The sequence below is a fragment of the Pseudorca crassidens genome, chromosome 13 (assembly GCF_039906515.1).
Source record: "Pseudorca crassidens isolate mPseCra1 chromosome 13, mPseCra1.hap1, whole genome shotgun sequence".
NCBI lineage: Eukaryota > Metazoa > Chordata > Mammalia > Artiodactyla > Delphinidae > Pseudorca > Pseudorca crassidens.
In genome coordinates, this window is record NC_090308.1 from 15,740,324 (window position 1) to 15,756,892 (window position 16,569).

General features: G+C 41.7%; 1 protein-coding gene across 4 annotated transcripts in view; it reads right to left on the minus strand.

Moving 5' to 3' along the window:
* The window catches only part of PCMT1 (protein-L-isoaspartate (D-aspartate) O-methyltransferase), a 46,628-nt gene extending 32,331 nt beyond the window's left edge, over window positions 1–14,297 (minus strand). For all 4 annotated transcript variants that reach the window (XR_010933625.1, XM_067701795.1, XM_067701794.1 and 1 more), the window contains exon 1: window positions 14,054–14,297. Coding sequence is in view for 3 of the 4 variants with exons in the window: in XM_067701795.1 (XP_067557896.1) it covers window positions 14,054–14,282 (229 nt within the window). In the remaining variant the exon portion in view is untranslated. The remainder of the gene's footprint in view (window positions 1–14,053) is intronic.
* Between the last annotated feature and the right edge of the window lie 2,272 nt (window positions 14,298–16,569).

Consider the following 16,569-nt stretch of genomic DNA (forward strand, 5'->3'; position numbering starts at 1 on the left):
ATGGTGCCTCTTGATATGGCAATGTAGGGAAAGAAGGAAGAAAATTAAGGATCCTACAGAATCAGAAGAGCAACAAGATATGCCAACTCCCCCCCTTTTCTCACCACTATTACCAATATCATTATCCATTAAAGAAACTGCAAGTCACTATACTGACAGAAGTGCTCTTGAACTGTGTCCACAAAATGCCTAAAAATAGGAAAAACAAAAACAAACAAAAACTCCAGTCAAAGCTACTATAAAAAGTGTAAAAAGAAAACAATACGCAGGGCTTCCTGGTGGCACAGTGGTTAGAAATCCACCTGCCGACAGGAATAAAGACACAGATGTAGAGAATGGACTTCAGGACACATCAGGGGTGGGAAGGGTAAACTGGGACGAAGTGAGAGAGTAACACTGACAGGTATACACTACCAAATGTAAAATAGATAGCTAGTGGGAAGCAGCTGCATAGCACAGGGAGATCAGCTCGGCGCTTTGAGACCACCTAGAGGGGTGGGATAAAGAGGGTGGGAGGGAGACGCAAAAGGGAGGGAATATGGGGATATACGTATGCATACAGCTGATTCACTTCGTTATACAGCAGAAACTAACAGAACATTGTAAACCAATCATACTCCAATAAAGATGTTAAAGGAAAAAAGAAAAAAAAAACGTGAACTACCTTTGTAGGCTAGAGATTAAAGCAAAATGACCGTTTAAAAAAAAAAAAGAGAATCCACCTGCCAACGCAGGAGACACAGGTTCCAGCCCTGGTCCGGGAAGATCCCACATGCCGCAGAGCAACTAAACCTGTGCGCCACAACTACTGAGCCTGCGCTTTAGAGCCTGCGAGCCACAACTACTGAAGCCCACAAGCCACAGCTACTGAAGCCTACGTGCACCACAACTACCAAAGTCCGCACATCCTAGAGCCTGTGCTCCGCAACGAGAAGCCACCACAGTGAGCCTACGCGCACCACAACGAAGAGTAGCCCCTGCTCCCTGCAACTAGAGAAAGCCCGCGCACAGCAACGAAGACCCAACGCCGCCAAAAATAAATAAATGAATTAGTTAATTAATTCAAAAAAAAAGAACACTGTGAGAAAGGGAATAAACTTAAAAAAAAAAAAAAGAAACCAATATGCAAATCAAAACATTTCAGCTGGGGGGGTCCAGTGGTTAGGACTTGGCGCTTTCACTGCAGGGGGCCTGGGTTCGATCCCTGATCGGGGAACTAAGATCCCACAAGCCGCGAGGCATGGCCAAAAATAAAAAAATAGAAAACTATCAGACTAAAACAAGGGAAAAAATGTCAAGTCTCAAGGCCAAAAAAACAAATTATCTAATAAGAGTTTAAAAAAAAGGCAACCATTAGCTTTCTTAAGAGTAACGTTCAAAGCAAAGCAAGAATGAAGCAGCAGCGTTTTCAAGAAATTCAAGGAAAGAAAGGGCAAGTTAACAATTAAAAAGGAGCAAACTGGGCTTCCCTGGTGGCACAGTGGTTGAGAGTACGCCTGCTGAGGCAAGAGACGCGGGTTCGTGCCCCGGTCCAGGAAGATCCCACATGCCGCGGAGCGGCTGGGCCCGTGAGCCATGGCCGCTGAGCCTGCGTGTCCGGAGCCTGTGCTCCGCAACGGGAGAGGCCACAACAGTGAGAGGCCCGCGTACCGCAAAAAAAAAAAAAAAAAAAAAAAGTAGCAAACTATTGATATTCCCAACAACATGAACAAATCTCAAGAGCACTAATCTCAGTGAAAGAAGCCAGGAGATTTTACACTATATGAGTCCATCTAATATTAAATTCCCAAAAAGTCAAAACCATAGTGTCAGAAGGCCAATCTGCAGTTGCTAGGAGTCAGGGGTTAAAGGAGGAGATTAATTGCAAAGGGCACGAGAAAACTTTGTGGGTGAAAGAAATGTTCTATATCAGAGATCAGCAAACTTCTGTTAAGATCCAAACAGTAAATATTTTAGGCTTTGCAGGCCGTATAGTCTCTGTTGCAACTATGCGACTCTGCCATTGAAGTGCAAGAACAGCCACACACAAGACATAAATGAATGGGTGTGGCTATGTTCAAATAAATCTTTATTTCTAAAAACAGGCAGCAGGCCAGATTTGGCCTGTGGGATGTAGTTTGCTCCCCCCTGTTTTACCTCATTAGGGTGGTGGTTACACACCTATATTTGTCAAAATTTTCAAATCATACTCTTAAAATTGGTGCGTTTTTACATAAATTATATCTCAATAAAGCTGATTTTTTAAAAGTATAAGCCAAGGATTTTATATGCAGCCAAAACTGTTCTTCAAATATCAAGGTTATAGGAAAAAAAGTCTTGAATGTGCAAGAACTCAGGGACTGCTGTACACACAAGCCCTTCCTAAGGAATCTTGTAGAAGATGTGCTTCATCTAAACAAGGGATTACTAGGGATACATCAGAAAAGGACACATATCCAATTTTAGAGCAAAGACTAAAATTAAAAGGGTGGATTGGTCTGCCTTCAGCAAGAATCCTGTCAAGTTATTTTAGCCAGAATCCCCCATTACCCCTGATGTTTCCTCTTAGTAATTTTCCACCCACTGATGCCCACCCTGCTCCTAGGCTATAAATCCCCACTTGCTCATGCTGTATTGGGAACTGAGCCCAGTTTTACACTGAGGTCTCTTTTCCCCTATTGCAATAGTTTCTGAATAACATCTGTTTTTAACTCTTTTTAAATTATTTTATACTATTTTTTAAATAGGTAATAGTTTTTTAAACTATTTTTTAAAAAAAACTAAAAGGGTAAAGACAGTGATGGAATAATAATACTTAAACGTTATTTGTTCTGACAAAATAGAAAGAAGGCAACTAAAAACAATGGGAAGAGGAAAAAAAGGGGAAAGTAGAATTAGATCATTGAGTCATATAGGTGACAGGAGGAATCAAAGGATACCACTTAATACTGACTGACCAGACAGTAAATAGTTAAGAAAAGGTGGTTTAAGGACACTATAAAAGGTATAAATACAGACTCTCCAAATAACAAAAGAATATTTTAAAAAATCAGCAAACAAGGCACACCAACTAGAGAAACACTTAAATACTCACAGACTAGGTTATATTAATAAATCATCCGTCCATTTGAAAATATTATAAACTTTGGATTAATTAACCCAAATAGAAAGTACTGTTTCTACACAAATAAGCTTAGGCAAGCTACCTGTAAAGGTCATTAAAATAAAACAGTGAAAGCATTTTTTAAAAAGTTTTAAAAGCAGCGTAATAAGAGAGATATTGGACTTCCCTGGTGGCGCAGTGGTTAAGAATCTGCCTGCCAATGCAGGGGATACGGGTTCGATCCCTGGTCCAGGAGGATCCCACATGCCATGGAGCAACTAAGCCCGTGTACCACAACTACTGAGCTTGTGCTCTAGAGCCTGTGAGCCACAACTACTGAGCCCGCGTGCCACAACTATGGAAGCCCGCCTAGAGCCCGTGCTCCGCAACAAGAGAAGCCACCGCAATGAGAAGCCTGCGCCCCACAACGAAGAGCAGCCCCCACTTGCTGCAACTAGAGAAAGCCCGTGCGCAGCAACGAAGACCCAACACAGCCAAAAAATAAATAAATAAAGTAAATTAAAAAAAAAAAGATATCATTTACTAAATATTTGTCATGTGCCAGAGACAAAATCCTAAGCACATTACATACACTATCTTTTGAGGCAAGAACTTAGAAACTATGAAACAATCTTATGCTGTCTCTAACAATCCTATAAAGTAAGCACTATTATTACTCCATCTTACAGATAATAAAATTGAGTTCAGAAAGACTAATTTGTTCCACATCACAGAGCGAATAAGGGGTAGGGCCATTCAAATTGAGATGTTAGATTCCTGTTGACCAGTTCACTGTACTGCTACTACCATATTCAAATAGCTTAGTGACTTCTACTAATTCATTTCTCAAAATACTTCTTGAGTGGGTCATTTGCCCTGAATTCAATTCAAATTCCAGAGGGGTGATTCATAGACTCTCAAGGTCAGAAGGGTCATCAAGTCTAACTTCTTCATAAATTGGTACCACGATCTCTACTTGAAGAGCTGCACTGATGTGGAACAGTTCTTTGCACATTCAGACCACACTAATTATCAGAACACTTCCCTGTATTAAGAGGAAATCTCCCTCTTTATAACTCACTTGTATAAACCTTTAGTGCTACGCTCTGCAGTCACAAAGAATATGCTGAATTTTCTATCCAACCAACACTTTTTACACACCTGAACATATCATGACCATTTCAAGCCTTATCTTTTTCAGGTTAAGCAGCCTCACTCAATACATCCAATTACCATCATATTCACTTACTCATTCTTCTCTAGATGAATATCTGTGACATCTAAAATCAAACACATTGCTATAGGCACATTCTAAAAATCAAGTAAATTAAAGAGATTACTTCCCTTAAGCTAGATAATATACATCTACCAAACTCATGTGAGTTTCTTTGGCTGATTTCTTACTCTACAGAGGGACACAGAATTTACTAAAAAACCCTAAATAGTTTTAAAAGCATGTCACCAGTCATTTATTAAGAAGCTGAACACATAAGGCTCAGGATAAAGCTTCCTTAGACCATTATTGGGTGGTTTCCAAAATTTTCACTACAAGGTTCTTATTATTTGCTTTTTCCCAGGATTCCATATTTTGAAAGATGCCTAAAGCAAGCTATATTTACTAAGTTATTAAATCATTTTCCCGTTTTTGACAATCTGACATATACAATTGCCAGTGCCCTGAAATATTTCTAGCAAACAGCCAAGTAATTTAACATTTCACTTTGCATGTATAGCCTAATTATGAGTAAACATGCAATTACCATTAGGCTTTCTAAATTAGTGAACAGTTTTAAAACTACCCATGCCCAATTTTCCTGCACCCTAAGGACCAAAGATCCTAATTAAATAATTATAATAATGGTTAATGTTGATCCAAATATGCAATGGATCCAAATGAGAAGTTACCAGAATTCAAAAAGGAGAATGCAATAGAATCCAAGCTATAAACCAAATAATTAAAAAAACTTGAAAAAATTAGAGCCACGTTAAGAAGGTATCTGTTCCTCTTCTCAACCTGAGGAGTGGGAAGGGTGAAGAGGGAGATAAATTCCAGGAAAAAGACAAAAATACTACACAAGTCATGATTTAGGTAAGAAGAAACTGTGACATGATTTCAAGCAACTGATGAAGTATAAAAAAAGGAAAAACAAGGAATTCCCTGGTGGTCCAGTAGTTAGGACTTGATGCTTTCACTGCTTTCAATCCCTGGTCAGGGAATCAAGATTCACAAGCCATGCGGCCAAAAAACAAAAAGGAAAAACATTTGACTATTCCTCCTCAATACTAGAGGAGTCTGTGATATTAGAAACAAAGAGCAGGGAATAAACTCTTGCATGCTACATAGCTCAGCAAAGTGTTGACCCAGTCATTAATGTTTGTGATGATGGTTGTTAATTTTCAACACAAAAATCAACAAAATGATTTATTTATTGCTCAGAACAAAATGAAATGCTATCAATTCTGACAATATAAAAGAGCCCCTAGGGGCTTCCCTGGTGGCAAAGTGGTTCAGAGTCCGCCTGCCGATGTAGGGGACGTGGGTTCATGTGCTGTGGAGCGGCTGGGCCCATGAGCCATGGCCACTGAGCCTGCGCGTCCGGAGCCTGTGCTCTGCAACGGGAGAGGCCACAGCAGTGAGCGGCCCGTGTACCGCAAAAAAAAAAAGCCCCTAATAAGTTGGAAAATGAATATCCTTTCTTACGAAGTGGAAGGGTTAAGGGATAGTGTCAGTTTATAAATTATGGAACAAAAAATTGAGGTTAAAGTATATTACTCAAAGTTACAAAGGTAACCACAATAGAAGAAGCAAAAATTACGGTATAATTGTATGTGGGGAAGGGAGTAAGTTTAGAGGGTGTAAATACTCCTCCATCTTGGCAAGAAGTCAGTAGATGATGTCTAAAGTTGATAAAGAAATAGCAGTTTAAGCATATGCTTTAGAGACTGAAGACAATCACCAGAAGACCCAAATATGTAGTTAAAAGTGTTCACTCGAGGCAGTCTGGGAGCGGGGAGGAGCAGGGCAAGCAATTGTTATTTTTCATTATAAACCCTTCTGTATTATTTTATCTTTAAACATGTACACATGGTCACTTGACTGAAAATTAATCTTAATTGTCCTAACCTTGTTATCACAGATGGATAGTACCTATAGAGATGTATACACAATGTGTATTTGCTCTAGTGAGCAAGATGTAAGATGTGGCAGGGACTCCTTTTCTTTTCTTTTAATTTATTTATTTTATTTACTTATTTTTGGCTGCATTGGGTCTTCGTTGCTGCATGCAGGATTTCTCTAGTTGCGGGGAGCAGGGACTACTCTTCGTTGCGGTGCACCGGCTTCTCATTGCAGTGGCTTCTCTTGTTGCGGAGCACGGGCTCTAGACACGTGGACTTCAGTAGTCGTGGCTTGCAGGCCCTAGAGTGTAGGCTCAGTAGTTGTGGCGCACAGGCTTAGTTGCTCTGTGGCATCTTCCCAGACTAGGGCTCGAACCCGTGTCCCCTGCATTGGCAGACGGATTCTTTTTTTTTTTTTTTTTTTTTGCGGTACGCGGGCCTCTCACTGCTGTGGCCTCTCCTGTTGCGGAGCACAGCCTCCGGACGCGCAGGCTCAGCGGCCATGGCTCACGGGCCCAGCCACTCCGCGGCATGTGGGATCTTCCCAGACCGGGGCATGAACCCGTGTCCCCTGCATCCGCAGGCGGATTCTTAACCACTGCACCACCAGGGAAGCCCCAGGTACTCCTTTTCTTTCACAGTGGTAGAACTGGGTGCATTATCTAGCCTCTCTGTAGTTACGTGTAGCCTTATGGTTAAGTTCTTGTCAATGAGAACACAGGCAGAAATTATGTATGCAACTTCAGATAATGCCCTTAAAAAGAATGTGCATTTTCTCCTTTCCTCATTTTTCTCCCCACCAGCTGGAATATGGAAAGGATGGAGGTAAACTATCTTCAACTTTGTAGATGAGGGAAAGATTTTAGGAAGCACAACAAGAAAGAAGGAGCCCAGGTCCTCAAGACCATGGAACCACCATATTAGTTCTGAACTGCTTATACTTGGATTGTTACAGGAAACAGAAACTTTCATTTTGTTTAAGCCATTGTTATTTTGGTCTTTATTACAGCAGATGAACAGGTACCCTAAAACACAAGGTATCTGAGGAGTAAAATGAGATCAGTCTGAAGAACAGGATTGGGTTGGCGCGTGGCAACAGGTTGTAGAAGACCCTTAAAAGGCCTGAAAGCTAAGCAAGAGGTGTTTACAATTGATACAGTAAGCAATAGAAGTCTAGGCAGAAAAGAGACATAACAGAAAGCAGTACACTAGGACAATCAGTATAATGTGTAGAATGAACCTGAGAGGAGAGAAATTGAAAGTGTGATGACCAATCAGACACTTGAAGGCATATCACTCCAAGTGACAACTAAGAACCCAGGCTAGGATAGTATCAGTGAAAATACAGTGAAAGAGATGACTATGAAAGGTATTTGTAATGACTGTTGAGTTAATTTGGGGACAGTCTGAAAGAATCAATAACTATTCCAAGACTTTTGATCTGGGAGAATAGAAGACTAGAAGCAATCCTGGCAGAGATGGAGAAAGAAGAGATCCTGTGCTGGTATGAAGCACTGAAAACACAGGTAAGAAAATAAGCTGCAGATGGATTTCAAGTCATGTAGAAACATTCTCTAAATTTCTGTAAGTAACTTGTTACAAAGTTACATCTCAATAAAAGAAATATTACATAATTATATTAGTTTTATGACTTTGAGTGGTTGTTAATCATCTACTCTCTATTTCTTCTCCACTAACAAAATGCCAGGGAAAACAATAAGAAATGAACAAAATCGTCCCCTTTTGTTTCCCATCTAGAATGATTAGGTGTGATACGAGGTAAGTGGAGCCTGAGACACTCTCCATACAGAAAATCTGAAAGGGATTAGTTTTAAATTCACACTATAATCAAAGAAGAATTTTAAGTGATGTCAAGTTATGATAAAGCATATCATCTAAGACCAGAGATTATTCAAAAATACATCTTTCTCGGGGCGGGGAGGGTGATGAATTGGGAGATTGGGATTGACATACATACACTATTGATACTATGTATAAAATAGATAACTATGGGCTTCCCTGGTGGCTCAGTGGTTAAGAATCCTCCTGCCAATGCAGGGGACACGGGTTTGAGCCCTGGTCCAGGAAGATAGCACATGTTGCAGAGCAACTAAGCCTCTGCGCCACAACTACTGAGCCTGTGCTCTAGAGCCTGCGAGCCACAACTACTGAAGCCCATGAGCCACAACTACTGAAGCCCGCACACCTAGAGCCCGTGCTCCACAACAAGAGGAGCCACCTCAATGAGAAGCCCGTGCACCGCAACGAAGAGTAGCCCCTGTTCACGGCATCTAGAGAAAGCCCACGCACAGCAATGAAGACCCAACACAGCCAAAACTAATATATAAATAAAATAAAGTAGGTAACTAATGAGAACCTACTGTATAGATCAGGGAACTCTACTCAATGCTCTGTGGTGACCTAAATAGGAAGGAAATCTAAAAAAGAGGGGATACATGTATACGTATAGCCAATTCACTCTGCTGTACAGTAGAAACTAACACAACATTGGTAAAGCAACTATACACCAATAAAAATTAATTAAAAAAATACATCTTTCTCTAAACCATTATCATTCTTAATAAATACATGTAATTAACTATCTTGACACTATTTCTCAAAGGAGGATGTTCCCTGCACTCCTCACATCTCTGACAAACTAAAATGTTATGCAAAACTCTAAAATATAGGTAACCAAAAGTTAACTTCTGTGGCTCTCTCCTAAAACACACCCACCCACCCACCCCCAACATACATATCCCACAGGTGATTTCATGCAAAGCATGATGTGATTAAATTGACAGAATCTTGGATTTGGAAGGGTCCTGAGAGGTCTAGTATACAGTGAAAGCAGATGACAAATCTCTTCCACAATATCCCTTACAGTGAAATGGTCAACCATTCTTTGCTTCAACATATCCAGTGACAGAAAACACTACTTTTCAAAGCCAAATCTTTGACTGTTAGGATAGCTTTGTGAATACTTCCTTATAATGAGCCAAAATGTGCCTCCCATTTGTCCTGGTTTTACCCTCTACTACATGATTTCCCTCAAATATTTAAACACTACTGCTCTCTGTAACTTTCTCATTGCTAAATCAAACCACCTCCATCTCATCAAATCATCATATAAAATGCTGATGCTCTTGTCATCTTGACCACTCTTGTCTGATAATCTTCGGTTTTTCACTGTTATGCTTAAAGCATGTTGGCCAGAACTAAGTGCAACACTAATAAAAATATGTGGAACAGCACAATGGAACTAAGATCACATTGAATAGAATGTAATACAACCTATTATGTGGATTTAGTGCTGCCCAATAGAACTTCTTATGATAATGGAAATGTTCTACATCTGCACTGTCCAGCAGGTCAGCCACTAGCCTCGTGTGCCTACTGAGCTCTTGAAATGTGGTTGGTATGACTGAGGAACTGAATTTTTAATTTTAGTTAAATTTAAGTAGACACATTGATATTAAAATTCTCCCTCAAAATCTTACCTATTAAATCTTATTCAATGCACTGTAAGTTTACTTACTAGTATATACCCATAAGACTGACTTGATATAAGTTAAAATGAGGAAGTATTTTCTGCATTCTAAATGAAGCCCAAATTTCTGAAAAAAAAGTCACTTAGGATCTTATTACCTGGCTTTCTTTGGCCCATGAATGCACATGATAAAACTAATAGAATATTCTCTTTTCCAGTATTTATGCTACTAGTTGATAAGAACTGACACTCTAAATAGAATAAGAATAATTTCAATTTATTTGCAGAGATAAATAAGGATACAAAAACTATAAATTATCATAATGCTTACAAATTTAAGTGCCTACTGAAGAAGGTCTCCACTTTAATGTCTTATAAGGAACTCAAACCAAACATCTCCCCAAATAAACCCCTGCTCTCCCACACTTCCTTGCATCCCCCCACCCCCCCAAAATCCCTGCTGCTCACTCGTTTCCAACTCAGAAAATGGCAAATCATTCCCATTGCCCAGGTCTAAAACCTTAGTGTCATATCCTCGACTGCAGTCTTTCTCCTACACCGCAAATCCAAATCTAGCACGTTCTATTTTCTCTGTCTAGAATGCCTGTTCCCCAGCTCTACCTGCATGGCTTGAATTTCTTCCCCGTCACCAAATCTTTACTCAAATGACACCTTAATGAGGCCTTCTTGCCTACAACTGCAAACCTACTACGCCATATGCCCTATCCTCCTTCCTTACTTTGCCACTTATCATGTGAACATATATTTTATTTGTCTGCTCCCACAAGAAGTAAGCTACAAGAGAGAATAGATGTTTGTTTCTCATTGCTGTATCCCCAGCGTCTTGCATATAGAAGATAGTCAAATATCAGTTGACTGATTTGACAAATTCTATATACATTATACATGCAAAATGACACAATCAAGGATGCAAAGGAAATATAAGTAGAAATAACTGATGGATTAGGGTAGTGGACTGAATTTTTTTTACAAAAATAAAATAGGTAAAAGAACAATTGTTAGCTTTGTTTTAAGTGGCCAGTACAGCATTTGAAGTCTGTTAAGAGTTCACCTTCCACAAACACTCTGGCTTGGACATCCCTGCTCTAGGAGATCACCTCTGTCAAGCTCATCCGCTCCTGCCCCCTTCTTTTCCTTTTACCATGGTGTGAAATTATCCCAACAAAAGTAGAAAATAAACTCTAATATAAACATTACTTGAATTGTCCCATTCCCTGGAATAAGTAGGCTCACAGTTGTTTTGAATTAAGTTAATTTGTTTCATGAGTACCTTATCAGCCTATAATTATAAAATAATACTTTTCATTTCTAAAGACCTGTAATGTCCAACATGTGGCTAGTAGTTAAATTTAATTTAAATAATACAAAAATCCAGTTCCTCAGTTGTGCTAACCACATTTCAAATGCTCAATGCCTCATGTAGCTGGCGGCTATGGTACTGAACAGCACAGATACAGACATTACAAGCAGCTCTGTTGGGCAGGACTGCTACAGACTTTTTTCCTAAAATTTTATTTTAAAGCATAAAACTGATTCAACTACAACACTGGCAGGGTTTAATCTTGTAATTTTCAGTTCTCTATGTCAGTGATTCTCAAGTGTGGTCCCCAGACCAGCAGGAGCATATTACTTAGGAACTTGTTAGAAATACAAATTATCAAGAGCCCCAGCAATCTGTCTTAATTTGTTTTAACAAGCTCTCCAGATGATCCTGGAGATTCTGAAGCATGCTCAAGTTTTAGACCACTGTTCTCAGTCACTTAAGAGCATTTATCATCACAACATAAGCTATGAGACATTATGAGATGTACCATTAGAGTCTAAAGTACTCTGTAAATGATATATCAAGTATGAAATCATAAACAATCATTTCTATTATGCTTTATAAAAGAAAAGCCTCAGTAGGTATTTTCAATAAAATAATTATAATAATATTAAAATGAAACCAATCGTGAACTTTATTTCGTTAAAAAAAATTAAAACTAATTTGCTTCCTCTTCCAATTTGCAGACCCTTTTTCACTTCAATATCAGCATAATCACATTTTAATCTTTTTCTAAAGATTTAGTTAGAAGTCTTAGGAAGAATACACAAGGGTGGAATAACCTGTAAAGAGTGAGAAATTTTCAATTTGTGCCAACTGAAATTCTCCCTTGAACAAATATTACTGTTGTAACAAACTAATAAATAAAAATGAAATCTGGGGCTTCCCTGGTGGCGCAGTGGTTGAGAGTCCGCCTGCCGATGCAGGGGACACGGTTCGTGCCCTGGTCTGGGAAGATCCCACATGCCCGCGGAGCGGCTGGGCCCGTGAGCCATGGCCGCTGAGCCTGCGCATCCGGAGCCTGTGCTCAGCAACGGGAGAGGCCACAACAGTGAGAGGCCCGCGTACCAAAAAAAAAAAAGGAATCTATTGGCTAGAACCAATTCAGCAAGAAGTTGAAACTAAAGTTGCACAAGTGTTACAAAAGAAGCTAAACAATTTGAGCACTCTTATTTCCTCTTACCAATCATAGCTCTAGTATAAAATGAAACATCCACAATATCAACATCCATGTATGTTAAATATTTCTCATTAAATTTTCTGATAGGAAAACATCCTTAGAAATTTCAGCTAAGAATAGTAATGCAATACATTAAAGTAACTACAAAACCACTGGGAAAAGATCTAGTTTTGGCTGACTACAAATTTGGCCCAGAAAGGAGAGACTTTAAGAGCCTGATTGATTACAATTTCTGCCACAACCAAGTGTCTACTGCGATAACCTACCGGTGGAAAATTACTTAATCACAATTCAAGTACAGAATGTTTCAGGTGTGTATGCTGTACTAGCAGGCACTAGATCATTTGAAGAAATTTTATTAAAATATTTACAACATATTGAGCTGCTGTTCGATCCATGGGAACCTAAATCACACTTAATATTGTCTCAGCACATAAATTTCCACTTCCAATCAAATATCCTTCCATAAAGTGAATACTGGCAATGCTTGACAGGATTTTTTAAATCTAAACATTCATTACTAAACGCTAAGGAAACAAGTTTTAAATACTGGTTAAAAAAAAAGTCAAATGACTAATATTAAGTATTAATACTAACCATGTGCCAGCCAATACTATTTATTTCTCTCACTAATCTTGGTATTCCTAGTATAGATCCAAGCATATAATATATATTTAATTGGCATTTATGAAAAAAGGAATGATTATTAAATTAAATTGTTTGAGGATTCAAAGATACAAAAAAAAAAAAGCCCCAGCCATCAAGGAGATTACAAATCGAATTAAGAAACATGACAAACACATGAAAAGCTAAATAATCCATAACAATTAAAAATACCACGTGGCAGGATTGTGATTATTTGCAAAGTCAGTGCAAAGAAGAGTGCTATAAATTCTGACCAGAGTGAGAGTATGATGGACTGCCGTCCTTCTGGTATCCCGACCAGACGGCGACACTACATTTCGATTAAAATAAGAAAGTGACACAGCACTGGTCCCACCCTAAAATCATCATCAGAGGAAGGAATACAATTACTAAAGATAATGGTGTAAAGAAACTTCCATACAAGGCTTTTAAAGCATATGGTAGCCCTGAAAAAAGTTTGAACATTCCACATACACAATCGTTTGCTGGATCCCAGGACCTCTAAAGGCTCCTGAAATACGCTGTCCCTCAGGAAGAGCATCTCCTAGTTATCTCTTCCTCCGCCCCCCACGAAGCTTTCCACTGGACAGCCGCCCCAGAAATTTCTCCCAGCATCCGCAATGACATTACTTTCATCTCCCTCTCCCTCCCCTCGCCAGTATCAGACGGTGGCATCTCCCGCCAGAGGAAAAAACGAAGGGCGGGGGAGGCAGAACCAGGGAGAAAGCTTGCAGCTAGGTCGACTGATATGACAGAGGAGGAAGTGAGAAGACGCGGGGTCGAGGGCGGGGTCCCCTTAGTTCCAGCCCAGTCTCTACGAGCCCTGGCCAACAGCCCACTCCCCAAGGCACGCCCCTCGCCCGCCGGACCCGGACAGGGAGGTGGCGGACTCGAGTGACAGCCCCACCACCTGTGCCGCGCCCCCTTCCCCAGGCCCGCGGGGAGACGCCTGCCCCTGCCCCACTAGCAGCGGCCCCTGGTTCTTTCTCTCTAGTTCCCGTGCACGTCGCCGATGAGTGACAGGTCCCGGGGGAGGCAATCGCCAGCGCTTGCCGTTCGGGACCGCTGGTGCAACCGCGCGCCGAAGCCCTCCAGCAGGCACAGGGGTATACGGAACGTTCCGGACGGCCCAGGGGATCCGATTCAGGCCTGGCCTTCCCCAGTTGCCCCACACCGGGCGGGGGTGGCACTTACTGCGGAGGTTGTGGATTAGCTCCGAGTGGCTGGCGCCGCCGGATTTCCAGGCCATCGCTAAGCACACCCGGAGCAGGTACAGAACCACCTTCAGCGCGGCGACAGTGCCCAGCAGCTTCCCCAAGAGTGAGACCACCTCCCACACGGTCACCGCCCCGCTTGCGTCCCCGCTGTAGCCGCCGCTGCTACTGTCGTCGCCGCCGCTGCCGCCACTGCGCGCTCCCGGCATCCCCCGCGGCACGCATGCGCTTTGTGACGCCGCGCGGACTCGGGTGCGGCCGGGTGGGGCAGGAGGCGGGGCTGGCCTCATGCGCTGCCGCCCGCGTGAGGGGCCGCTGCGGCCGCCCGGGAGTGGCGGGTTGGTCCCGCTGCGTCAGCGCCACCAACACCGCCACCTCTGAGTGGCCTTTCTGAGGCCTCGGGCTGCGCAACGCCTCCTTGCTGAGTTTGTCCTGTGGTCAGGCGGGGTGGGCCCTGGCGCGGTCGGTGGTGAGCCTCACTGCGGCTCTGGTCACCGAGCGCGGTGGCGGGATGGCAGGGCGGACCTCATTCCGCTGCTGCCGGTGGCTTCGCAGTCGCAGCTAGATCAGCTGTTGAGAGCGGCGGGTCTGCTCCTATATCTGTCCAGATTGTTTGACGGTGGGCTTCCTTCGTCCTGCCTCACCCAACCCAATGAATGACTTAATATTTAGGTTGGTTGGAGACAGAGCTCCCTATGGTGGAACCTCGATAATCTTAATAGAACTGGAGGGCAAAGGTCTTCTCTAACCCGAGTACTCCAGCCTCTGGCTTGTGACAAGTACGTTAGTGTTTCGTTAGCAGAGACTTTGGGACCCTGATTTGTTCTCAACTCTAAAGCACAAATTCAGAGAGTGGAAGAATACCGAGACCTGGGGTGGGGGGGGTGGAGCGTGGGGAATCCTTTGCTCCTTAGGACAGCGCACTTGGTTAAAAATACTACAGTATCCTATGGCGAATGTGTTATTCGCCCAACACAAGTGTGCGTTTTCAGCTATTTAAGCCTCACAAATTCCACCGTTAGACTGGACACCAGGTTTGTTGCTATCAGCTGTGCAAGACATTGAGTGAGAAGCTGACAAGGAACATTGCCTGTAGCATCCAACTTGCTGACTCCTGATCAGAACTGAGACTGGAAGAATCCAGTCACATTTAGTCCAATACACTTTTAAGGAAGGAAACAAAGCTATGTCAAGACATCGATGCTATGCGTCAGCAACAATTTTCGTATTCTAACCAGACCTTAGCAAATGTGGTATCTAGTCTACTTCCAATCCTAAATATACTTATATATTATTTCCCTGTGTTCTGCGATAATAAATGAAACAGTATTCTTTACTTCAATATTGGGAATAAAATTGTCAGTTTGGGACTAATAATTTTCTATTTCATCTCTCTGCTGTTCCCTAATAGTCTTCCAGTTAAAAACAAAACAAAACGACACCAGTCAGCTTTCAATAAGAACCTGAAAACTCTCTAAAGCTGACCTAGATGGACTGCATTTCCATGAGGTGCCTCCATAAGCTGTGGCTAGGAAATAGGACTGCCAATATCAGTTAGAAAAGAAATCATGGCCCCTTTTAAAGAAACAAGCAACACAGTTATGAATATAGTATAAAGGAGTTTTTTTTTTTAAGATGAATAAGTCATACCTCTTGTATGTAATAAGATTTACATTCAAATTGGGGAGATTTGCATCAAAAGAAAATTAGCAACAGGGGGCAAAATATAAGTGCTATTAGTGGTCTAGATATTAAGGGACATGTTTATTTAGATCATCATGGGCTGGAGTAACAGGAAAAGATAGAGGAAAGAACGGGTGCTTGAAAGATGGGCAGGATTCTAAGAGGAATTTTTTTAAAAGCAGGGGAGAGTGTATCATAGGTCTAATCAAAAGCACGAAGGAACCTAAGGCTCTGATTCCTGAGCTGTCGACGTCACAATTAAAAATCATTCTTAATTATATACATAAATGAATTGAGGATGGTCACAGAGGCAATGGGAGTCCAAATTAGAACTGGGGTCCTCAGAATTGCAACCCCAGTTTCTGACAGTGTGTATTAACAACGTTGAAGAAAAGGATTTGTTTGGGGGACGGGGAGGGAGAGGTTTTGAATAACAAATTGGTACGTTGACGGACGTACTTCCAGGAGAATTTATGAATTTTGAATATTTTCTATGCGCGGTGAAATGCAAGACAATGTTTAGGTGTGGCTACTAGGTCGTTTCTCTTGCATTGATTTTGTTTTGGTTTTGCTCTTAAATTTGTCTTACATTGCAAAGTTATTGCACAAATGTATTGTCTCGGTGTTTCTATATCGTTTGCAGATTAGGAGCAGGTCCTACAGCACAAGAACGGGAAACACCCTTGCCTGGGTTCAGAGCCTCCTGGGTGGGGCAGGGCGTCCCAGCTACCTCCCACTTGAGGGTTGGTGGTTCGTTCCCGCACTGCCTACAGAGGAGAATTGGCTCTCTGCAGCCACCGTCCCTCGTACGGT